The 25,825-nt window shown below is 40.5% G+C and overlaps 2 protein-coding genes across 4 annotated transcripts in view; one reads left to right on the top strand and one right to left on the bottom strand.

Moving 5' to 3' along the window:
* The window catches only part of NRAP (nebulin related anchoring protein), a 62,287-nt gene extending 60,589 nt beyond the window's left edge, over nucleotides 1–1,698 (top strand). For both annotated transcript variants that reach the window (XM_088670559.1, XM_035134073.3), the window contains one exon: nucleotides 1,242–1,698. In XM_088670559.1, the coding sequence (XP_088526685.1) occupies nucleotides 1,242–1,364 (123 nt within the window). In that variant the 3' untranslated portion in view covers nucleotides 1,365–1,698. The remainder of the gene's footprint in view (nucleotides 1–1,241) is intronic.
* HABP2 (hyaluronan binding protein 2) overlaps nucleotides 1,166–25,825 on the bottom strand; it is a 32,243-nt gene continuing 7,583 nt past the window's right edge. Inside the window, exons 3-14 of one of the 2 annotated variants that reach the window (XM_035134075.3) lie at nucleotides 16,773–16,895; nucleotides 15,973–16,083; nucleotides 14,808–14,924; nucleotides 14,254–14,373; nucleotides 12,433–12,604; nucleotides 11,656–11,750; nucleotides 9,558–9,807; nucleotides 8,392–8,534; nucleotides 7,366–7,500; nucleotides 4,286–4,431; nucleotides 2,593–2,795; nucleotides 1,166–1,301 (exon numbers count right to left, since the gene is read on the bottom strand). In XM_035134075.3, the coding sequence (XP_034989966.3) occupies nucleotides 2,619–2,795; nucleotides 4,286–4,431; nucleotides 7,366–7,500; nucleotides 8,392–8,534; nucleotides 9,558–9,807; nucleotides 11,656–11,750; nucleotides 12,433–12,604; nucleotides 14,254–14,373; nucleotides 14,808–14,924; nucleotides 15,973–16,083; nucleotides 16,773–16,895 (1,589 nt within the window). In that variant the 3' untranslated portion in view covers nucleotides 1,166–1,301; nucleotides 2,593–2,618. Of the gene's footprint in view, nucleotides 1,302–2,592; nucleotides 2,796–4,285; nucleotides 4,432–7,365; nucleotides 7,501–8,391; nucleotides 8,535–9,557; nucleotides 9,808–11,655; nucleotides 11,751–12,432; nucleotides 12,605–14,253; nucleotides 14,374–14,807; nucleotides 14,925–15,972; nucleotides 16,084–16,772; nucleotides 16,908–25,825 lie in introns of both variants that reach the window. The other variant, XM_088670564.1, reaches the window with a different exon arrangement.

Raw genomic sequence — 25,825 nt, forward strand, 5'->3', positions numbered from 1 at the left:
TTCTACTATTAGAAAAAATAGTAGAAAAATTTATGTGAATAAAGTTTACAGTCAAACCTCGGTTCCTGAACATTTTGGAACGTTTTGGTTCCTGAATGCTGAAAACCAGGAAGTTAATGCTTCGGTTTTCAAATGTTTTTCAGAAAGCCGAACGTCTGACGCGGCTTCCGCTTGAGGGCAGGAAGCTCTTGCAACCAATCAGAAGCTGAGCCTCGGTTGTCAAATGTTTCGGAAGCCGAACGGGCTTCTGGAATGGATTACATTTGACACTCGAGATTTGACTGTACACCTACCAGGCACAGACAATATTGGGTAGGGAAATGAATCAACTGCTCTTAGGGTGCAGACACACACAATGTTTTTAGAGCAGTGGAGCTTTTCTAGACGACACTCTTTGCCCATCCCAATGACTGTTCATTCCAAAAGCACACATCCCTTTCTAGGGTTGAGTTCTGCAAAAAGATTCTGCTGTAAGGTTGCAGCAGAAATAGACTGAATGGCTCGTTTACCCTGATGTCACCAATTTTATTTTATTTTTATTTATTTTTTTTAACTCTAAAAATAAGGCAACAAATTAATGGATAAAGGACATGTAGAGAGTCCTGCAAGCTTTTTAAAAAAGTCAGCCTGTTGAATCATGGCTGGAGGGACGAGATGGCATACAACATTTTAGTTGCAAAGCAAGACTCACGCAGTAGTTGAAGAATTCATTATGTTTTTACATCACACAAATCTTCATTCTGACGTGAATAAGGCTTGTAGGACTAGTGCTTGTTGCAAAGTCAGTTCCTGTGCAATCCTGTACAAGCCTCCTAAGAGGTTTAATGGGACTTACTGCTAGGTAAGTGGCTATGGGATACATCACACCACAACCTTTTGGCTTCAATACAATGCTTCTTCCAAGCCTAATATCAGTGGGGAAGGGCAGCTTGCAGGTAACTGAGAAGCCCTTTGTGGAAGTATGTGCACCCACAAGTGCTGCGATGGCAACCCCTGATCTGAAGCATCTACAAGAAGCTCACAGAGGCCTTTGGATGAGGAAGCTGGAGTAACCCAGAAGTTGCATCTTCCCTAAAAGTAACACCATGCTGAAGCTAACAAACCCGTCCAACCCCAGAAAGATGGCATTAGCATAGCGTTAATGTTTTGCCCGAAAAAGTACTGTTTCTTTTTAATAAATGGGAATTCTGCAAATTTGTCTTCATAAGTAGCTCACATTCCGTATCTATTTTGGTTGGCAGGAACAGGCAGCTGGAGAAGGATCCCAACAAGTGAGAGTGAATCCTGATGCAGCAGAGATCCTGCAAGTCAAGCGGAGAAAAATGATGTCAAGTAATGAACTGAAACACAGACATCAGTCTTAAGAAAATGCATCCTTTTTTCAGCTTGCTGTGCAAGTAGAGCCACCCCACCCCCCAGAAGCATAGGCTGCACCAAAGCGGTTGAATTTGCTAAAAGAAAAAGCAACAGTGAAACCCTACGCAAATAATTTAATATTGTTCTTCTACTTTTTTGCATGTAAGTAATTTTTAAGTGTATGTATTATGAAATGTAGTATTTATGCCTGACAGCAAATGAAATTGGTAGTAGATGACTGGCAGGCTCAACTTTGTACTAAAAATTAATGAACATGATTTGTTGAAAGTAAAATTATTTGTATTGAAAATAAATAAGAGGAATCACTTTCCATAAAAAAAATTGTTTTGGTATTTTAATGATAGGATTTTCTTGGTTTATGAAACCGAGCTTCCCTGAGGTATATTGGGCTAGCCAACATATTTCAGCCTACGAATCTGACTCATTTTTCAAGATAAAATGGGGATTAGGTCTGCTATCCTGAACACATTGGAGCATAAAAACATAACAAATATTTTTTTTTTTTAAAAAAAGGCATATCGTTCCAAGTGTAGGCTACGTGGTTACACGTGTCATTGTATAATAAACTGGTGAAACCGAAGCCAATAGGCTAAATCCTAATAGAGGGTGTCAGGGTTTGCATTTTGAATAAAACATGGCATGTTTTGAATTATCCAGTGGAACTTGCAATTCTCGGTGCTTAAAATCCTTTTCAGAAAATAAAGTCTTGCAGTCAATTTATTCAAATACCACATTTCCCACAGATTTGTGGCTCAAAGAGGCTTACCAAAATGAACATTCAATACAGTAGTACAGTAACCATAATATGCAATTCAATTTTTAACATCACTACAGCGAAGAGTTCAACGATTCATTCAAATACGTCAAAGAAAATTAAGCATAAAGCTTATGAACACACAAGCCAATTAATATTCAAAGGCAACCCTAAAACTAATAGCGGTAGTAACAAACAATCCCCCATGACTTGTATACTCCTAGACCCCAAAGTCCAGAACTCCCATATCCCCACAGTTCTTCTGGAAGTTGTTCCCTTATGCTAGGAGGAGGTTGGGGCATGGCTGGTGGAAGCATAATCATCCCACACATTTCTACAAAGAAGAGAGTGAGTTAGATGGTGTGTATAAGATTTCAACCTTAATGCCAAAAAGATAACTGAGGAAAAAACTTCATTATCTGAGATTAATAGGAAGATATATCAGTATGTCTTAGGCTTACCATTATTTATTTTTCGAAGGGCTTTCCTAGATATCAAAGCTAGACTCGCGTTGAATTTTTGTACGAATCCAGTTGAGAAATCTTATCACATGGGTATAGACTCCAGGTTTTTGTCTTAGCCCACAGTGTTCTCCCCAGCTCACAATTCCATAGACGTAATAAGAGCCATTTTTCACGCAGGTTAGAGGGCCTCCTGAATCTCCCTAGCATCAAATAAAATAGGTCATTTAATTAAGTGATCCCAAATATGGACCAACAGTAGTTTTTTTTAATGCCTACACCAGGGAGACCTCAAACCTGAGTTCTCTTTCTAGAGCTGAGGGCATGGAATCCTGGCCCAGAGTTTTCTTCTTCTGTTTTGTCCTCAGCACAGTAAGTAGCCCTTGGGAAAGTGGAGAGCAGTTGTCCACGATGGGCCTAGGCATTGGGTGGTGGTTATGTACCAAGCTTGGCCTGAGGTTTGGGGGGGGGGCATTTCATTCACTGTTTTACAAGCTGCAATAAAGAGCATGAAGTCACTACAGGACTCCGAGTATAGTTCAGTGGTCTTTTCAGGAACTGATGATATTAAATCCCTGGGCTTGGATTCTCCATTTCATTGCACTTACGCTGCAGTTCTAAGATGGCTGAGGGAGACAGAAGTGGTTCATCTACGTTATCCAGCGCCAGCAGGACAAAAGTGAGCATGGAGAAATACTGTTCAACTCCATTCTTTTCAGTTTCCTTTAGAAGTGATGGGAGAGAAATGGGCCACACCAGTTCCAGGGCTGGCATTGTTTAATCTATGATGTGGGGGCATGCCAAGCAAATCCAGTTTATCAGTGGCAGGCCCTGTGGCACACTCCATTTCCAGCCCTACTGACCTTGGAGCTCTGATATTAATAGAGTAAGGGACATAAAAAGTTTCATTGGTGGGAATCTGGCACTCCTTATGGCTCCTGCGATGCCCTCGGAGAAGGAGATTCAGTACTTCCTATGGCACCCGGGGGTGCAGAGCCCATGTTTTATTGGCAGTGGAATTTCCAACATGATATATTTGTGTGGTGGTAGGCCTTTCATGTTTCAAGGAGTCCTGGGGGGATGTAGCGAGTTTCCATTCATTCACAAAACGGGAGGGTCAGTTCTGGCCATGCTCTTCAGAGGACAACACACATACCCTTCTGCGACTGCCCCGCTAAATTCTTCAGACCTCAGAAGATGTATTTTATTTTCTTGATATTTTCAAGTGTTAGTAGATTACATGATTGCTTGTAAGCTGCCTGGAGCTAATTTGATAAGGCAGGGTAGAAGTCGGATGAAAAATAAGTAAATGAAAGACATATTCAGTACCACAGATCTTTCAGGCTAGCAATACAAAGAACCTGAAGAACATTAAACGTGGTGGTTTGGGGAAAGAAGAGGTGCAGGGATCATGCACCTAAGATGTACTGGGACAGGCCTTGTGAAATGACAAAACTCCCAAGTTTGCAGCTGAACCTCTGCGTCTCCCATAGGCTTGCCTGTCACCAGAAGAGCTGCTGTTTGTTTGAAGGACATGCCTCTCACATCATGTTGAAAGGAAGGAAGTTGTTGTAATGTATCTGATACAAGATGCGGATACATATGTAGTACCCTGCCAGACATTACTCTGCATAGCCTATTTACATTTTGTTAAAAGAGAAATTAGTGTTCAAATACTGAAAAAGCAACAGACCTGACAAGTATCAGCGCTTGTTCTCTGAAGATTTCCTGCACAAAGCATGCTTTCATCCAGTCTGTTATTATGTGCACTTCGTGCGTTACACCGCACCTGGGAAATCAGCTTTACTCTGGCATCTAACAGCTGATGAGATGATTCACCTACAGGATGCAGGAAAATGAAAAAAAACCTCTTAACTTCCCTTCTTCCCTCTGCTAAATCTTTCTTTTCAATCTATGGGATAATAGAATTGTGCCTGGGCCTAAGATAGGATCATCTGCTGCAAGGGAAAAGCCACAACTCTGGTGGAGCAGGGTTAGGAAATGAACAAGCCCAAAGAAGGCTATCAAGCCAAAAACAGCTTTTGACAGTGAATTTCTGTTACTGCTGCATAGGAGTTAGGCATCTCAATAGTCTTTTGCCTTTGAAAAACCTACACTGTGTTGTATTTGCAAGATGTTGATTGACCTTGGAAGACTTTACAGCCACAAAGGTGTGTTAAATCAGAACTGTTTGAGTGAAATCCTGACATTTGTTATGTTTACTCTGGGATTGTTACATCAATAATTTCCATGTATTGATCCATGAATGTAATTTTGTCTTCTTTTGGGACCCTTTGCTAGGCTTGCAAGTTATCTCCATAGCCCACCTTTAATAGTGTTTGCTGTTGCAGATGTCACAAACAGGAAACAGATTTGAGAGAATTACCACTAGATCCACAAATGAAACAAGTGGTGGATGGAGCCATAAAATCTTGCGCAATTAAGTCAATTGTGCATGTTATGCAGAAGAATTATTCAGCTCCGCATTTGAGAGATGTCTATGCTGTTCAACATTATTTGCTATCATTATTCACATAAATTTAGTGTGCTATAATGATTAGGATTTGCATGGCAAACAAACACATATCGACGGTTGCAGATAAATATACTGATGCCATCAAGCAGAAGGTTGGAAATATCTATGGAAACAGAGACGTTTCTTGCTAGCACATGCCATGCAAGTGTTTCCTGGTTTAATCAAAAGATGCCAAAGTATCTCAATTTGCATGTATCAGAAGATGTCACTTGAGAACCCCTGACATAAGGCAAAGGGCTGTATCCTAAAGAGCTTCCATTCATAGAAAGAAGAAGAGGAGGAGTTTGGATTTGATATCCCGCTTTATCACTACCGTAAGGAGTCTCAAAGCGGCTAACATTCTCCTTTCCCTTCCTCCCCCACAAAAAACTCTCTGTGAGGTGAGTGAGGCTGAGAGACTTCAGAGAAGTGAGACTAGCCCAAGGTCACCCAGCAGCTGCATGTGGAGGAGCAGGGAATCGAACACGGTTCACCAGATTACAAGTCCACCGCTCTTAACCACCACACCACACTGGCTCTTGGGTGAACAGAAGGGGCCCTTCCATGAGTAGAGCTCTCCTTCCAGTTATGGATCTAGCCACATATTTGCTCAGTTCAGTTTAACATTGTAATTTTAAATTAGCAAGGCAAATTTGAATTGCAATTCTAATGTCTTCTTTGGTTGACTGGCCTTTTGTGACACAAACTAATGGATTTGTAGGAATTATGTGTGTAAAATGCAATTCTTTGCTCAACTCCCTGGGAAGTCTTAGTCATAAAACTAGCTCTATACTTCAGCTAAGTCATAGGCTGTTGAGAGATTTTTTTAAAAAGGGAACGGGCAGGATAAAAGCAAATGTTTTTTAAATTGGAGTCATTTCTGGCATTAAAACAGATCAGCTATTCACTCTTGGGCAACAGTCATAGACAGTAGACTGTGAATGTGGTAGTTTGCAAAGGAGACTGTGTCATGGAAGAATGATGTTTTATTAACTCATATCATCAGCACATAATGTATCAAATCTGCATACCAGATGCTTCTTACTTTCAATATGAATTATATCAAAAGATGTATATACTTCATATTGGATTATATTGCTCATAAAACATAAGGGTACTTTTGGGAACATGATTGACATATTGTCCACCTGCAATTTTACAGCAACTCATTAACTGAAAAGTGAAAAACTGCATTTTTTTCCAGAAAGGTCTCATTATCTTATTTTTAAGCACAAGAATAATTTCCTCCTTCCAAGGAACTCACAGTATGTCACAGAGGTTTAGCTGAACTTGAATAGATTTGGCAGTTCTGTTTCAATATGCATCCAGAAATCCAGATGCTGCTTATCAAAAACTTATCCAAACCAATAGGCTGGAAAATACTGTCAAAGTTCCTGGGTTTATTTCCGAGATATGGCTCAGAATCTTTATCTGGAAGCACATAGACTCATTCACTCTGATTTGATTCTTTGAATGAAGTTAAGATGATAAGTGGCATATGACAGAAAAAGGGACAAGGAATTTGATGGAAGGTTTGCCCTAAATACCACTACTTCTTTTATTTTTTAAAAGCTCCAAACAGATTTGCACATTCTGAATTTTTAACCAAGTTTGTTTTCAAAAATTGCTTGATTTTAAAATAGCTATACATAATCTGTAGCATATCCTTCTCTGATTGAATTGTTCTGCAGGAATAATGAGGGGTGGTTGGTCTTCCTGAACATGTTCTCTCTGGCCAGACAATTAGTCATCTTATCTACAGCCAAGAATTTGGGAGAACAGCCAAATCAGGTGTTTGGGAGAAGAGCCAGATATAATCATCCATTTGATTTAAATATGTAAACGCTTAAGTGGATGTCTATATCCTTCTAGAAACAGGGACACCTGAAGGTATGTGACTTCATACTAGAGAAGCATCCTCTGACATCAGATATCTCTCAATGTTGGGAAAGGTAAAGCACCCTGTTCTCACACTGGCCCACCTCAGTAAGCAGCAGTGACCCATAGTGTTGAGTAGCCAGGACAGCAACAGAGCCCAGCCAGCCAGCCACTATGGAGAGACAACCTTGCCAAAACACAGACTATAGGAGGGTGGTAATTATAGTCCATCTAGGAAACAGTGATGGCCCTCCTATCTGCAGCAGCAGAGGGATCTCACTAAAGGCCAAATTGGGAAGAGAGGAGGAGGAATACAAAAATTAATATAATTTTGTCAATGTATTAACTATAAAGGACTGCACCATTAAACGATAGCTTACCTGTTTCAGTTTCTCCCCAACCTGATATATAGCATTCTGTGTCATCAGGGAATGTAGAATCAGGCAAGCACACTCGTTTGACGTATCTTGTTTCCACTGCACAGTGGCCATCAATTGGTTTCAACTTCAACAAAGCTGTGGGCCGAATGGAAGACAATTTTGTGCAATAAAGCTGATGACATGTTCACTGTGAACAGTATCAGGAATGTAATAAATAACATATTCTCAAGCTTTCTTTTTTGAATACTCTTGCTTGTTAGACTACTTTTTTGAAATTATAGAATGGTTTTCATTTCTCTGTTGCTATCTTAGGGTCACCAAGCTATACGTGTTCCATGATTCTTCCTCTTGATTTTTTTAAATATGAAAAGCAGCTGTGGGAGCCAAAATGGGAATTGGACAGTTGGCAGAGGAGTTGGCAGCTTGACCCCTTCCCCTTCCCAAAGTCCACTGAAAATCATCTCCGGCTGGCTTTCTTCCTGTGGCGGAGAAGATAAGTTAACATCTCTCTTCTTCTATAGGTGACAAACCATCTGGGAGAAGGGGGTGGTTTTGAGCTGACAGACAGCAGGTAGGGAAAGGGTCAAGGAAATATCATGGATCTGCCAGTCCTATGTCAGAAATAAAGCTAGGTAATTAGCATGCAAAGCTAGCTAAGGAAGCAACCAGATCTGTCATCAAGCATTATTTTCACTGAAACAGAAACAGCTAAGTATTTGTAGGCTTCTCACAACCTTATCCAACTCGTTTCTCTATCCTGGGAATGTTAAGTCAGTAAAAGCATCCGTGAAAGGCTTACCAGTTCTTTTTTATACAAAATGTAGAAATTGAATATATTTTTATGGAAATACTAATTAAACCTATTTTCTGAAGCTTTGGGGAATATGAATGTTTGTTCCACCGCTAAACTCATCAAAATCTTTTATCCATGATATTTAGCCCACATCAAAGTTATTGAGCCTAATGTCCACTATCTCCATCTTGTAACCACACTGACAGTGATTTGAACATTTGTAAGCAACTTGCCAATATCATTGTATGGGACATCCTCAATTTCTCCATAGTGTCCATGTATAATTAACTTTTCCACATCAAACTTCTGTTCATAATGCTCTTTCCTTCGGAGATCTTTTTTCCCAAGGAACACTTCAAGGGTGTGGGCATCTGTCCTATGAAAGAGAGAAAAATGTCACAAAGAATGATCAGTTGTAATTATAGAACCTCAAGAGATTTCAAACACAATCCAGTTCAACACGTATACTGGAATTATCCATCATGGAAACGATCTCTACTAGACTCAACGCTTGGTAGGCTTCCTGGGTACTCATACTTCAGCTAAAGCCTAGGAGAAGACATCATGAAGTAGCTCCTCCCACAGGCCTTTCTCAGACCAGGAAGTCAGGAAGATTGCAGAGTTCTAGAGAAATGTTTATTAGAAAAACAAAGCAAAGCAAAGCAAAGCAAAGCAAAACAAAACAAAACAAAACAAAACAAAACACACACACACCCTTGCATTGATAAGGGAATCTCAAAACTCTACACTGGCCAAAATTCTAAAGAAATTCTCAAGTGCCTTAGAATGAGGCAGAAAAAAATGGAAACCACATTTTCATGGGGGGGAAACCTTTCCATAAACCAAAAGACAGGTCTTGGCACAGCACTGCTAGACAATCAGATCCAAGTCATGTAGATCTACTCTCATATGGGAACCTGGATGCACGAATGTGGACTTTTCTATGTCCATGCTTTAAGTGGGGTAGGTAAGACATGTTCATACACACACACACACACACACACACACACACACACACATATATATAGTGTGTGTGTGTGTGTGTGTGTGTGTGTATTTTAGTTTCAATTTATTGCTGCTTTTATATCTGATTTTAATATCTCTGCTATTTCTGTTTTGCCATTTTGAGGAAAAATGTAACTAAATCATAATCACACATAAACCATACCGATATGGATCTATTCATAGACTCCTAGAACTGCCGAGTTGGAAGGGACCCTGAGGGCCATCTACTTCAACCCCCTGCAATGCAGGAATCTCAACCAAAGTATACAGGTCAGATGGTCATTCAGACTCTGCTTAAAAACCTCCAAGGAAGGCGAATCCACCACTTCTTGAAGGAGACCATTCCACTGCCAAACAACTCTTAGGGTCAGAAATGAAAGATGGATTTGCTTACAAAACACAGTGTGCTGCAGTAAGAACCCAACATGGTTCAATCAGTACACCTCCACAGAAGTGTCCTTTGGGAAAATATATGCCCCTTGAAACCTTCCTCTGAACAGAGGCTTGCCATGGATGTTTGCCAGGAGTTGACTTGGCACCGCCATAGATTCTCTTTAATGGTCTTTCTGTCTCTGGTCTTCCACATGTATAAGGTCTGCTATCCGCTGCAGAATTCTTGGTGGCTGTATTCCCAGAGGACTGTGCTGCAATACAAAAGAAAGAAGTAGATATGGAAATGGTATAATGGCACTGTCTCTGTTACAAAGGCTCTCACTCCAACTTTTTCTCATTTAACCTAACAACTCATAAGCAGACCCTTCCTCCTTCCTTCCCTTTCGATTTTGTTTTTCAGGAGGACGCTTCAGGCAGTCTACATACACACTGTGCTTTGACCACTGGCATAGCACAATCAATGGAGTTGTATCTTACCGTATTGGCCTGAATATAAGCCCCACCTCCCCCCCCCAAATTCTGACCGTGAAACGTTAAAGTGAGGTGTTTTTTCACAATCTTATGGTATGCAGCCAGGAGTGTGGGGCGAACAGCGGCAGGAGTGTGGCAAAGTAGTGCCCGCCCCATGCGTAGTCCCTCGTCCTCTCCCCTAAGGCCGGGAAGGGAGAGAGCGAGGAAGTGAAAAGGCCGCCGGCAATGCAGCCCCTCCCCCCCCAGTACGCAGCCAGGAGGAGCGAGGAAGGGAGTGGCTTATATTCGGGCATTTTTTCTTTTTTTCCCTCCCCCCTCCAATTTTAAAGGTGCAGCTTATATTCAGGTGTGGCTCATATTCGGGCCAATATGATAACTCAAGGCTTGATAAGGCAATTGGGAAAATATTGCAGTATTATGAACTATTATATAGAGGTCTAGCCCTAATTCTGAAAAAGTTTATATCTTCAAAATACTTGGCAACATCTTTCATATCATCATTGCATTTCTATTTCACCTTTCCTCCAAGGAGCTCAAGATGGGATACATGGTTCCAGATGGGAACCAGGCAGAGGGCCTTCTCGGTGGTGGCACCAGCCCTCTGGAACGCCCTCCCATCAGATGTCAAGGAAATAAACAACTATCTGACTTTTAGAAGACATCTGAAGGCAGCCCTGTTTAGGGAAGATTTTAATGTTTGATGTTTTATCGTGTTTTTAATATCCTGTTGGAAGCCGCCCAGAGTGGCTGGGGAAACCCAGCCAGGTGGGTGAGGTATAAATAATAAAATGTTGTTGATGATGATGATGTTGTTGTTGTTGTTGTCTCTCCCCTCTTTTCTTTTTGTATAATTTCCCATTGCAAAATAGCAATATGTTAATTAACATTTCATAAACCTCTCATTTCAAATGTACCACAATTTTTCCTCACACATTTCTCCTCACATTAGCTCTGTGAGACAGGCTAGGACCTTGCCTGCCCAAAGATCACCCAGTGAGCTTCATCGCTGAGTGGAACCTGCTCTCGCAGGCCCTTATCTAACTCTAATAACAAAATCACACTAGTGTATCCATCCTGAAACTACAACAATAACTAAGCACACAAATACAGAAGACATGGCCATATTCGGGAACCTAAGTGAGTAGGGCATAAATAGAAGTGATCCCTTCTTCCTATGTTCCTGAATAGACCTTTCAATTATGAAATAGCTCCCCACAGAAACTGAAATCAAAGCTGTCTCTCTCAGTGCATGAGTATAATTCCTGAAAGATCCATGTAGAATATTATTCCTTCATTCTGTGAATGGTTTATTTTCTGCTGTACTGTTTCATATTTCATTTCCTCTTACATCTCTTGACAATAGATATCCCGATACCTGTTATTTGTTTGGCATACTTTCCCGTGCTCTAAAGCTAACAGATCCTAAAATTTCACTAAACTCTTGGGCAGAGCTTCAAGAAGACTATTTAAAAAATCATGCTAGAGTCATTACAGTTTTGTGGGCTGAGTTCTTAAAGGGAGATGGATGGAGGGTGGGGTGGGGGAATAATCACAATGCCTGTCAATCTGAATTACTGCTACACCTTTCACATTTATTTTGCCCCACTTTATATTGTTTCCCACCATACCTGTTTCTGAGCACGCGGATACATCACAGAAGTCCCACTTCAATTTGTTATTCACACTGACAAAGCACCAGGGCTTTTCGTCACCATCTGGGTTCCTGGAGGAGGAGGTTTCAAAATTCACCAGTCAGAAGAGTGTAATGTCTCAAGAAAGAAAGTTACTAATTGAAGTTCTGAAAGATAGGAGAATTGGAAAAGGCTCTCACAAAAGCACAAAAGATCCAGAGATCTCCTCTAAGCAAAAACTGTGCCTGAAGGGATAGCATGCCTTATATTTAGGGTGTTGTCTATGGCCATTGTTTTTACAGGGTCACCGGTATACTGTGGTATATTAGGAACATAAAAAAAAACACCAATGGCCCATATAATCCAGCATCCTGTTCTTACAGTGGCCAACCACTGTAATAATAATAATACCCCACCCATCTGGCTGGGTTTCCCCAGTCACTCTGGGTGGCTCCCAACTGAATACAGTGGTACCTTGGGTTAAGAACTTAATTTGTTCTGGAGGTGCGTTCTTAACCTGAAACTGTTCTTAACCTGAGGTACCATCCCAGTGTTGGGGTAATATCCTTGGTGTCTTGGTTAGCCAAGAAGAATCAGTAATGATTTTCAATGAAGATCACAGAAAAGAAATGCAATTGAATTACACTGATATAGTTCACACAGATATTGCATTTTCGGAGGGAGGGAGAGAGCAGACGTATTTGTATGCATGGCATTGACATTCATGGAAGTGGGAGGAAGAAGGCCTTCCTTGATGAATGAGCGGTAGGTTACCTGCAGAAGTTATGGTCACCAAGGCCATAAGAGGCAGCACCTTCAATAAATGCATTATAATTCCACTCCAGGAGACGGTGAGAATTCCAGTGAAGACAGGTCTTATGGAGAATTGTTTGACTAACAGTTCCTCTGTATGAAATGCCATTTTCTTCAAAACAGTCATCAGGTCCTACAAAAGGATTGCCTTCGTAAGAAGAGTGCTCTCTCACCCACCCACCCACCCCTACACCATTCATTTAAAGCACTCTTATACTACTTGAAAAGTCTCTGTGGTGAGTAAACTGCACTTCCCCCAATTCTTTTGGTAAAGCCATGGTAGTAAAATAATTAATAATAATAATAAATTTTTATTTATATCCCGCCATCCCTGGTCAGGGCCAGGCTCAGGGCGGCTAACACCAAATATAAATTACAATAAAACATAATAGGAAAAAAGAAAATAGAAAAAAACACCAGTTAATTAAAATACAGCTTAAAATACAGCCTCATTTTTGTAGTAGCCCATAAATCAATACCATAAAGGGAGGAAACATCAGATATTCACCGGAGTCAGCTATCCATGCTGGACCTACATGGGCCAGCAAAAAAGCCAAGGGAAAATTTATATACCAAATCCCATATAAGGAGTCAGAGTGAGTCCAAGCCAAAGGCCAGGCGTAACAGCTCCATCTTGCAGGCCCTGCAGAAAGATGTCAAATCCCACAGGGCCCTGGTCTCTTGTGACAAAGCGTTCCACCAAGTCGAGGCCAGTGCTGAAAAGGCCCTGGCCCTAGTTGAGACCAATCTAACCTCCTTGAGGCTCAGGACCTCCAAAGTGTTGTTATTTATGGACCTTAAGGTCCTCCACGGGGCATACCAGAAGAGGTGGTCCCGTAGATATGAGGGTCCTAGGCCACATAGGGATTTAAAGGTCAAAACCAGCAGCTTAAACCTGACCCTGTACTCGACCGGGAGCCAGTGCAGCTGGTAAAGCACTGGGTGAATGTGATCCCGTGGCAAGGACCCTGTAAGGAGCCTCGTCGCGGCATTCTGCCCCCCTGGAGTTTCTGGGTCAGCTTCAAGGGCAAGCCCCATGTAGAGTAAGTTACAATAATCAAGCCTGAAGGTGACTGTCGCATGGATTACTGTGGCCAGATCAGGGCGATAAAGGTAAGGGACCAACTGCTTAATACGGCAGAGATGGAAAAATGTCACCTTTGCTCTGGCTGCAACCTGCACCTCCATAGAAAGGGAGGCATTAAAGGTTACACCCAAAACTCTTGACAGAAGGCGCTGGCACTAATTGAGCCCCAAGAGATGGGAGTTGGCCCCCCCCAACCCCATATTGTCCTGACCCAGCTAGAGGACCTCTGTCTTCAAAGGATTTAACTTCAACTGGCTCCCACGCAGCCATCCAGCCACAGCTTCCAAGCATCTGGTCAGTATGTCCGGGGCCAAGTCAGGGCGGCCGTCCATCAACAGATAAAGCTGGTATAAATGTGCTTTAGATGTATGCTGTGGATCTGACCGATTATCTCACAGTGATTCTCATTTCATCTAAGCAGACCCAACCTAACAACTTTTAAGCAGACCCCCTTCCCCATTTCCTCCTTCATTTATAGCTCAATTTGTTGTTTTGACCTTCAGCTTTCGTAAAAGTGCAAATCTGGGCATCTTGAATCTACGTCCTGCATGCCAATGGCAACAATGATGAGGACAAAACCACTTCCATGTGCCAAATTCTGCAGCAAGATCATATGTGCTCAGAGGCATTCACAAATCCCTGTTCTTGGTAAATTGGTAGGAAACTAGCCAAAAGGCCAGAACTGGATCCCTCACCTATTTCACAAAGCCTTCCTCTGAATGGCTCAGGACACTTGCAGCTGAACTTGGACCTTACCCGATGCCGTTGACAGATGCCCCCATTTTTGCAAGGATTTGGTCGGCAAGATGACTGTGCTGTTAGTTTCCAGAAAACAAAACAGAGCATTTAAGTAAGACTCATAGCTTGCATGAACAAAACGCTAACCAGGAAGAAACACCTTTATGGGCAGAAAAGTAAAGTAAAGCATAGTGGCACAGGTATGGATGTGGGAAGCCCACCGTTAAATTCCTCATCAAAGCTCTCCACGTGGTGCTATCGCTCTCCCTACAATCATCCCTACCCAGTGAGACAGCTTCACCCTAGCCATCTTGAGCACCTTGTAAAAAGGAGGAAGTACTTCTGCCTGAATTTAAGAAATACTAACAGGATAGGCAGCAACTGACACAATCTGGAGAGTAAATTTGGAGATCAAAGATGATGATTCATTCTTTGGTTTATCCTTAGGCATATAGGGCAGCAGTAAGACAAATGTCTGATAGTAACCATATCCCTCAAGTTTGGTACTCACCTTTGTCACAGAATTGCGCTTTGTAGGGGTGCTTGCAATGGCATCTATAATAAGGAGCTCTTAAGCTTATAAGGCAATCTCCTCTGTTGCAGTTGATCCTTTCACATGTGTTTTTCACTATGTTGCATGATATAGATAAAATGGACAAGTGTGTTAAGGTTAACTCTCTATTGTTCATTCATTGTCAAACTCTATGTGTCTTTACTCGGAAGCCTTCCCAATAAATGTTTCCATTGTCCTTGCTCCTATCTCTGTGAAACCATAAATACCACCCCCTATGCTGCCACCCAAAAAAGCCAGACTTTATCTCTTTTTTCCTAGGGCAGCATAGCTGTCAACCCTCCTTTTTTTGCAGGAAACTCCCTTATTCCAAGCCACAGCTGTCAACCTTCCCCCCTTTTTTGCTGGAAATTCCCTTATTCCAGCGCCGTTTCCCCGCTGCTATCCTAGATTGTTAGTCTGTGGTATGACTGTCCCCGGGACAGGTGAGGCTGCTGATCCCTTATTTTCAAATCCGAAAGTTGACAGCTATGTAGGGCAGCCTTCACCAACATGGCGCCAGGGACTTATGAAAAACATGGAGGCTATGAGGTTGATGAAGATTATTCTAGGACTATGCCTTTGCTCTCTGTGGTTTGGATCCCTTCCATTTCCTTTCCAGCCTTGATCCTTCTGTGGACCTGACTCTGTATGGCAAGAGCTTGAAGCATTCAGCTGAATAAAGTAAGGAGTATATAGTCTACCACATTTGAGTACATTATTATGAAGTTAATTGAAGATAGCAACCCCCCACAACCAAAGAAATATGGTATATTCAACAAATATATATATAGGTGACATTTAATATATGTTAGAGATCAGCACTGGGGATTTCTTTTTTGTGATTTTTTTTTTTTGAGGGGAGGGGAATGCGACAAACACAATAGAATTAAAAAAAACCTATAGATCTAAGCTTGAAGATCCTGGCAAGTCTCCTAAATTTGCAATAAAACCATACTGTTTTATTAAGCTGGAATGCAAATAAAATATTTTCTGTCCAAAATATAAATACAGTAATTACTGGTATGCACTTGTGACCATAAGAATTCAAATAAAGTAGCTATCAAGTTCCTTGAAAGACAATGTTCCACTCGGCTTTATCTAACACTATGAAAATTCTGCTTACCATTCTCACACTTAGACCCTTCATATGGTTCGGGGCAGCGACATGTATACCTGTTTCTGTTCCTTTCACATACACCATTATTCTGGCACGGCATCTTCAGGCATGGATTTTCTAGTACAGGGAGTGGAAAGCTGAAGCTTATTTTACAATTAGCTTGCTGCATGTGTGCAACTAACATTTTGTAAAACCAGTCATGGATTGAATTACCCAGTTTATTATTTAACAGTCAGTTCAAGCCAATAATATTTGCCAAAGTGGTTGGTTTACACAGAGAACAGCTAGATTGCAGATGTCAACTAGTATGCACAAAGGGGGGAACAAGCATAGAACACATAGGAGATCTCAAAAAAGTATCTGACATTTTGTGGAAAATATAAGGGTTTCCTCCATTCAGATTTTCTATATATGACACAAACCATGGTGTAGCTCCCCATGCTAATCATAAAACGACACAGATGAGCTCATATTCATAATAAAAGCTGCTGGATCTTGGGAACTGTATCAACACAGAAATAACTATATCTCACATTTCTCTCTGTTACAAGTATAGATGGAACTTAAGTTGAAAATAAGCTATTTAAAAGTTGCTAGAGACAAAAATAATTTGCTATTCTCAGCAGGAATCCAAAGTGAATTGCTGAGTCAGAATTTGTTTAGATCCTTTATTGCAGTATCAATAATAGACAATCCATTAATAACAACCACTATATCAATTCCTGTTACCCTGGAAGTAGTTTTCAATTCTCCCCAACCCCACGCTTCCCCACTTTCCCATCACAAAGTGTGACCCAGTAAAATACCTTCATAACTGACGTATTCATGAAACCAGTCAGGATGTCTAGCGGGGAGGCTATATCTGGTATTATCCTCCATTGGCTGTGCATCTTCATCGATGTATTCATAGTAATAGCTGTCAGCTGCACCTATAGACAATACTACTACGTGAATTATAAAATAGCATTTCAAGAAGTCTGTACAGAAAATACTTACTTATGTAGCAGACCTCAGAAGTAACTGGAAGCACTTTTTCTATAAGAGGTCCTACTACATTTGAATGAGCTTGGGCCAATTGCTATCTCTAAGATTAATCTACCTCAAAGGTTGGTTGATCTGGAGATAACATTGGGGCATTGGTACTGCTTAGAGCTCCTTGGAGGAAAGACAGAATATACATGTAATAAAAAAAATACGGTAAATGCAACACATAAAATCCAGGTGGTTTATAATTTTTCTTCCCATCATCTCTGTAGGCTCAGGCCAGGTCATCCTTAATTTATTTTACCTTTACAACAGAAGATGAGATTCAGAGAAAATGACTTGTCCTAGGCTACAAAATGTGTTTTATGGCTGAGCAGGGTTCTGACCTTAAATCTTCCACAGTCGAGGTCATTATCCAGACCTAATTATTTTCCTACTGAGACAATGTATCTAATTGCATCCCATAGGGAACAATGGAACTCCAGTTCAATTCTCACAATACTGAACATGATGAAGTCACATAAGCTCATTCTTACCGTGTCAATTTTCTATGGCACATCCTTTGTTTGAATATTTGTCTTTATTATTTGATGAAAGCTAGTATATTTATCCTTTCTGGTGAATTCTTAATCACTAGAGCTCACATGAATGTGCTATAAATAGATAGCAGTTTTGAGAGCTTATAAAAAGAAAATACTCATCATACAGAATTAATGTGGCAATTTCAATTGTATCTTTTAGAAGTGGGCTTTAGTCTTATGTTCATGTGAATGTGCATGCAGTTGCAAACACACTTGTGATGACTGAAGACATGGGCATTTACCAACCTGATCTGCTCAAAACAATGGCACTTTACCTCACACATAAAATATACATTTACAATTTTTATTTAAAATGGCATTTCAACGAAGAATGTGACATTTTGAAACCTCGATTTAAACAGAAATCTTATCCTAAATATTTATATCTGTATATTTTTTAGTCTGCCAAGCACATGGCTGAAGAACACAGTTCCATCATAGGATGCAGTTCATATTCCATCCCAGTCTATGACAAAGCTTCTGTTGCTTTTAGCACTTACATTTCAACTTTTAATGCTCATTTCTTTTCTTTACCTGCATCGTTCAGCCAGCTTATTTTTTATCCCCCTCGTACATCGAGACTACTCGCATACCCCTGCAAGGTCACGGCAACTTTGCTTATGGTCTTTGGGCCAGGAGAAAGTATATAGACTGCTTTAGGGTCCCAATCCCACTCAGGGACTGCCGAAAGCACACTACTAGAATACAAGTAGTACGATAAAGTACAGATAATTATTCCAGTCTTCGTAGCCGCATAAGAGAAGGGACATATTCACGAACAAAGGGAACAAGTGGGAGATTCTCCTTAGCTTTGATCATGGTGCCACATTTCCAATGCACAGAAACAGATCTTTGTTCATAGCCATGGCTCTCAGGATACCCATTGACAAATAGCTTTCAGAACAGCAAAGTGAAGATGGGACAGCAGTTCTTTCCATAGACTTTTCACAGAAGTAGTTGATTAAGACGGGTCATCCGCTCTTTCCGGCAGGTGTCACTGCAGTTTGTTGGAACCACCGGTGAGTTTCAAAGAGCAGGTATGGTAATGAGGAGAGCGAAAAAGCATACAGGGACACTTTTAAAAGCTCTCCCCTAGGGCTGGGCCGATGGCCTGGTGGATAGCGCTTTGCCTTGAACTGATTATCAACGGTATTATCTTAGTTTTCTCAACTCATTCATTCTGTTGCAGCCTTTATCTTTATTCTTCCTTTGCTTCTGATAAAAAAAAAACTTTTTGTACAATGGATGCTTTATATTTCATATTAAAATAGTACTTTCTTTTTTTCTATGTGCCAACCCTGGTATCTTGACGGCAAAAAAAAAAAAAAGTTTCACCTCATTTATCGTTATGTCAAGTCAAGACTTCTTTTCTTCGCTCATTATTTCACAAGAGTTGAGTCTTTGCAATATGAAAGTGCTGCAGGAGTGCACGCCGGGCGGAGGAATAAGGATCTCATTCCAAGATAAGGCCATTGTCTTCACTGAGCAAATAAACTTTAATGTGATACAATAGAAAAGCAGAGGAAACCAAAGGGAGACTTCAAGCTGACATCGCGTGGGAGGATTTTCAAGAAGTTAGATTTTCCTCTGTTTATTTATGAAACTTCATCTAAGTAAAGGTGCCTTTGGCTCCACACGTACTTTTAACATCTGCATGTCATCCAGACATTCTATGGTACAGATGAAACAAACTGGACTTTTCCCTTTTTCTGAACAAAGGATCCATTTTTGGATCCTTTGAGGCCACCTTGATGGTTTCTCCCCTCTTGAGGACTTCTCCTTGATTATTATTATTTTTTGTCTAACTTGCGTTTCTTAGTTCCTGATGAAATGTTGGGTGACATCATTTGAGCCAGCTGCATGATAGCACCAGCCATTCAGAACTTCTATTTCAGTATGTTTCACACAGTTGTTGGTCTTTCTTTGTTCCTCTTTCTGTGAGCATTTCTATTTGGTTCATTTGGTTCAGTAATTGCTAATGAAAGTTCAACCCACAAAGCTGGCAGAAACAGAGAGGAGTTTATATCTGGGTTCAGGCCATTTCAGTCAGCTAATTTTGACAGGAACAATCTGCTGTGTCTGCTTAATCTAGTTCTAAATCTATGATTACGCACATAGGGGAGTCATTAATCATTCCAATAGGAAGCCTATGAATAGATATCATGAACAGACATTAGAAATGAATAGCATGTACTTATAAAATAATATATGTAACTTGCCAATATAGGTGTGAAGTTTATTTTTTTTAAAGGAACAAGTGAAGCTCATTCGAACATTGGTAGTAACTGGCTCTCAGATATGGACGTTAATCTTCAACAATGACAGAAAGGTAACATTGAGACTCCCAATGAGTTTTGAATAAAAATCCTTCTTCAGCGTTGATAATGATCATGATAATGATCATCAAAACAAACCTTCTATTTCAGCAGGTAAATTTTAATGAAAGTTATTTTTGATTCATTCATTTTTGATTCATTCATGTCTGCATTATTTCAGACATTAAAAGACTACATAAGTAGGGCTCCAGGCTTTCTGCTCCAAGCCCTACAATTTTATTCTTCTTCTGTTTAACTGTGAATTTGGAAGTGAAAGTAGCCAAGTTGCCATACCATTTGTTTGCTAGCCTGGATGTGGCCTGATAATCTATTTTAGGTTACAGAATGGCCACTGAACACGTCACCTGATGGGACTGGAGGTTCCCACTTTTTACAGAGTCATGTGCTCGGGTTGAGGTTACTCCTGAGGCATATCTCAGACATTTGTCAGCTTCCAGTGCTCCTCTCTATCTTTATATGGTAAAAATGTACAGAGAATGATATAATATAATCTTTAGCAAGGTAGGTGATACCTTGCCTCCTCCCCACCCAGCAATTTTCTTGGAAGTAGTTGGTCCTAAACCTAATCCTCTTACAGTCAGCAATGTTTCAAAACATTTAGGTTCACTGGGTGAGTTTGAACTTGCAGAATGACACCAGTCAATGGTATATGAGTCCAGGGATCCGATATGCTAATAGGAAACATGTTCTCTAAGTGTGGATCCCAACATAGCCAAAACAGCAGTAGATGTACAAAAGAGTGAGGCACCCACAGGCTTGGGGGAACACTAAAGGTTGTTGTTTTGTTGTTTAGTCGTTTAGTCGTGTCCGACTCTTCGTGACCCCATGGACCATAGCACGCCAGGCACTCCTGTCTTGCACTGCCTCCCGCAGTTTGGTCAAACTCATGTTCGTAGCTTCGAGAACACTGTCCAACCATCTTGTCCTCTGTCGTCCCCTTCTCCTAGTGCCCTCAATCTTTCCCAACATCAGGGTCTTTTCCAAGGATTCTTCTCTTCTCATGAGGTGGCCAAAGTATTGGAGCCTCAGCTTCACGATCTGTCCTTCCAGGGAGCACTCAGGGCTGATTTCCTTAAGAATGGATAGGTTTGATCTTCTTGCAGTCCATGGGACTCTCAAGAGTCTCCTCCAGCACCATAATTCAAAAGCATCAATTCTTCGGCGATCAGCCTTCTTTATGGTCCAGCTCTCACTTCCATACATCACTACTGGGAAAACCATAGCTTTAACTATACGGACCTTTGTCGGCAAAGTGATGTCTCTGCTTTTTAAGATGCTGTCTAGGTTTGTCATTGCTTTTCTCCCAAGAAGCAGGCGTCTTTTAATTTCGTGACTGCTGTCACCATCTGTAGTGATCAAGGAGCCCAAGAAAGTAAAATCTCTCACTGCCTCCATTTCTTCCCCTTCTATTTGCCAGGAGGTGATGGGACCAGTGGCCATGATCTTGGTTTTTTTTATGTTGAGCTTCAGACCATATTTTGCGCTCTCCTCCTTCACCCTCATTAAAAGGTTCTTTAATTCCTCCTCGCTTTCTGCCATCAAGGTTGTGTCATCTGCATATCTGAGGTTGTTGATATTTCTTCCGGCAATCTTAATTCCGGCTTGGGATTCATCTAGTCCAGCCTTTCGCATGATGAATTCTGCATATAAGTTAAATAAGCAGGGAGACAATATACAACCTTGTCGTACTCCTTTCCCAATTTTGAACCAATCAGTTGTTCCATATCCAGTTCTAACTGTAGCTTCTTGTCCCACATAGAGATTTCTCAGGAGACAGATGAGGTGATCAGGCACTCCCATTTCTTTAAGAACTTGCCATAGTTTGCTGTGGTCGACACAGTCAAAGGCTTTTGCATAGTCAATGAAGCAGAAGTAGACGTTTTTCTGGAACTCTCTAGCTTTCTCCATAATCCAGCGCATGTTTGCTATTTGGTCTCTGGTTCCTCTGCCCTTTTGAAATCCAGCTTGCACTTCTGGGTGTTCTCGATCCACATACTGCCTAAGCCTGCCTTGTAGAATTTTAAGCATAACCTTGCTAGCGTGTGAAATGAGCGCAATTGTGCGGTAGTTGGAGCATTCTTTGGCACTGCCCTTCTTTGGAATTGGGATGTAGACTGATCTTCTCCAATCCTCTGGCCATTGCTGAGTTTTCCAAACTTGCTGGCATATTGGGTGTAGCACCTTAACAGCATCATCTTTTAAAATTTTAAATAGTTCAGCTGGAATATCATCACTTCCACTGGCCTTGTTATTAGCAGTGCTTTCTAAGGCCCATTTGACTTCACTCTCCAACTAAAGGTTGTAGATGTACAAAAAAGCATTTAGAAAAGTTATGTCAGGATAGATTCCCAAAGCAGCCCAGTGAAGAATGAGCATGTTGAGTGGATACAGAATGCTGGCTGACTGGTGGGGTGAGTGGAGAAAATGGAGGATGGAAAATGAAATTGAGTATCCTGCAAAAGGAGCACTTTGATATGTTAATATTTTCAACAAGTCCCGCTTGTGTATTTTAATTGCTAATCTTTAGAGAGCTAGGAAAAGCTGAAATATAGCTTTTAAAATACTTCTGTCTCTATGTCTAGCTCTACACTGATGGCACTATGCTGAGCTGATTCTAAAACAAAAAAATTGATAGGACAGGATTCAGATATACACATGACAGAACAACAGTTCTCCATAGATGGGGTGAAATACAACATTTTCATGGGGAAGAAGATTCCTTTTTCACATTGTTCCTAGGAAATGTAAGGATTAGCTTCTAATCCAAGTCACTTCAAGGAGCTTGAACTAATTTAAGATGCCAATTTAGGAGCAGCTGATCTCACCAGACTTCCACAGTCAGGTAGGAAATAACAATACTATCTTTAAAGCTGGAAATTCATTTAAGGTGTTAATAATGGGTATAACTTTATAAGATTAAAAACACTATACGTGCCTAATTTACCACTTTACTATCGAAGGTACAAATGGGTATTAAGAAAAGGGAATATATATCTAGGCAAATAATGTCCATTTGCATTTCACAAGCAAAGTTTTTGTCCAAATTGTCCGGAATCAATTCAGGAGCCAGCTGTATCAGTTGCACATCCCTAATAAGCATGATGAACCTATGAATTTGTTGTGAAATATAGGTTCATTATTATGGAAATTGTTTACACATGGCAGTATCATATGAAAGTCATTGGTTCTGTGTAGCATCCACAAATGTGCTCACAAATGAGTAGATGATTTCACCATGGCAGTTAAACTTTCCTCTTGGAATATTTTCATTGGTATGGCAAGAAAAAACTGCTTCCCATATCCTTTTGATGAGCTTCTGAACAAAACTGCATTGCTTTGTGATATCAGGCACCATGTACAGTGGAACCTCATTTTTCCAGCATCTCAGAAGTATAACGTTTTGGTTTTTGAACGCTGAAAACCCGGAAGCGAATGCTTCCGTTTTCAAATGCACCTCGGAAGTTGAATGGCTTCCGAGGCGCGTTTCTCAATTTTCTCAATTGAATTTGCTGACCACCCATTGCGCTTTGCTTGTCAAATGTTTCAGAAGTTAAATGGTCTTCTGGAGCGGATTACGTTTGACAACCAAGGTACCACTGCAGAATGACTACAGTAGCTTCCACATGACAGCCATAAAACGTAAACCAGCCCTGAGTCAAACTGCAGAAGGATTAGGTTTCAATAGGGATTCTTTTGGACAGGAAGAACGTGAATGTGTGAATCATATAGTTACCCAAAATGACGACGTTCCCTCATGCTTTTAGCATAAAGTGATTGGGGGAAATTGCAACCTGATTTTTAAGCTATACGATTACAAAGGTGGGTCCAGTTTAGTAGTTTTACCTCAGGCAGCAGTGATAAATATGGATCAATAGACAGCACGGTGGAATGCTGACACTCGCCTGACCTTTGGTTTATAGCACCACTGCTACTTCCTGGGTGGTTTAGGAGGAGGAGTGAGACGGCAGTGAGGTCAGTATATTGCAAATGTAATGGCAGGAGCACCAGATTGGCTCAACTGGTGCCCCTGTTTCTGTTTCTGTCTCCCCCTCTCCCTCTACCTTCCGGGAAGCAGGAGCAACACAGTGGCATCCCACCGTATTGTCTGCTAATGATAGGAATACTGTTCCTTCTTCATAGTTGTCTTCTTCCCCTTTACAGGGACATCTCTTTATATTTTACCTCTTTCAAATGACCTTGAGAATGTCTTAGTGTAGTATCACATGCACACTACTTAATAGCGTTTCACTCCAATTCTGACTATGTCTATTCAAATGTAAATCTAATTTTTTAAAAAATGGATTTACTCCACAGTGTGTGCAGGACTGCAACCTTAGTTCCTTGGTTTTTCTCTTTGGCATGAATTCTGTTGCCAAGCTAGGGGTTTATTGCAAAAAATAAAAATCCTCTGTTTACTGAAAGGTGAGATTGACCTTCACACATGAAGGCAAATTGGAATACATTCCATGAAACATTTTTTATTACTTCTCTTCACTAGTTCCTCAGTACTAAATAACTTTGTGGATCTAATATCTTTTATTTAAGAAGTGTGTCTGTTCCATTCATTTAAATTATTCATAACAAGCCATTGGTTTAGTAAAGTAAAAGCAACATTTTTTTAAAAAAAATCTAAGCACATAATTAACACTCAAATTCTGATACATTGGCTTATTTTAACATATTACAGAATCACAGCCTTCATTCTCTGTAAATGCAGAAAAATCTTAACACACTTAAAGATGCAGTGATTTGACATTTGTCACTGAAATGTGACTATTACACAAAATTAAATGAGACATCCTACATGTATTTTCAAAGCATAACTTTCTTCTGTGTAGTACAAAAAAGACCCTCCTCTCTGTTACTGTAGTTGATAGGCAGAGATTGATTTTAAAAGCTTGAAATTAGCTTTGAGGACTTGGACGATCTTTTAAACTGCTTATACTTTCATCTGCATTTTTGTATGTTGTTTGAGTTGTGAATCAATTAGTGAATTTCTGATCAATACTCTCTGATTCATTCATTTATAGAGACCCTGTTCCAGAGAAAAGAACCACTCTACCATAGAGAACTGCTGTTATATCTCTGAACCGTCCCAATGAAGCCTGTGCTACCTTGGTTTTAACAACTGTCTAGAACCATGTTTCTCAACCCATGTGCCCTATTAACTAATATAAAAATCCCACGCTCCTCAAATTATTTTACATGCATTTTCAAAAGGATTGAAACAGTGTAAACTTTGATTAGAAATAACATGTTTGGGATTAATAATAAAAAACAAACAAAATATTGTATATAAAAATATTTATTCAGTTTTTTTGGGGGGGGATAGAATTTAAAATTTCAAAGAGTTGGGTTCAGTTATTAAAAATGGGAGTTCCGCCAATTTGGCTCAGTTGGTAAAGCATGAGACTCTTAATTTCAGGGCCATGGGTTCGAGCCAGGGGTGCCAACCTGAATAAAATATGGGGGAGGCCCAGGTAAGCCCCGCCCTGCATAATTGATCAGAAGATGCAGCACACAAACTATTTGAATGGCAATGCCCATCAACTTGGGAGGGGACCCCTCAAATATTTTGGGGGGGGGAGAAGGGATTGAAATGTAACCTCACATTAGCTCCTGGGAGAAAGCACATTTTATTTAAAAATGTATTCATAATATGTGCTTTCTGAGAAACTGAGATGAATTTTGTTTCAGGCATTTGAGTAACTTTCAGAATGTAAGACCTGCATCTCCCTCCATATATAAACCCCACATCTAGGAATGGCTGAATCTCTCAATTTCGGTTTCTCTCATTTTCTCATGTATCCCATCTTAAGTTACATTTTTCATATTTCCACATCACTTTGCAGTTCTTTTATTTATTTAAGTCCTCATGAAAATTTGCCAGCTTTTTATTGCAAATTTATCCTGATAGACCCATTTTTGCAAAGCAATGTCCCCCCCCCCAATACAATG

The sequence above is a fragment of the Zootoca vivipara genome, chromosome 5 (genome assembly GCF_965207765.1).
Source record: "Zootoca vivipara chromosome 5, rZooViv2.hap1.1, whole genome shotgun sequence".
NCBI classification, from domain to species: domain Eukaryota; kingdom Metazoa; phylum Chordata; class Lepidosauria; order Squamata; family Lacertidae; genus Zootoca; species Zootoca vivipara.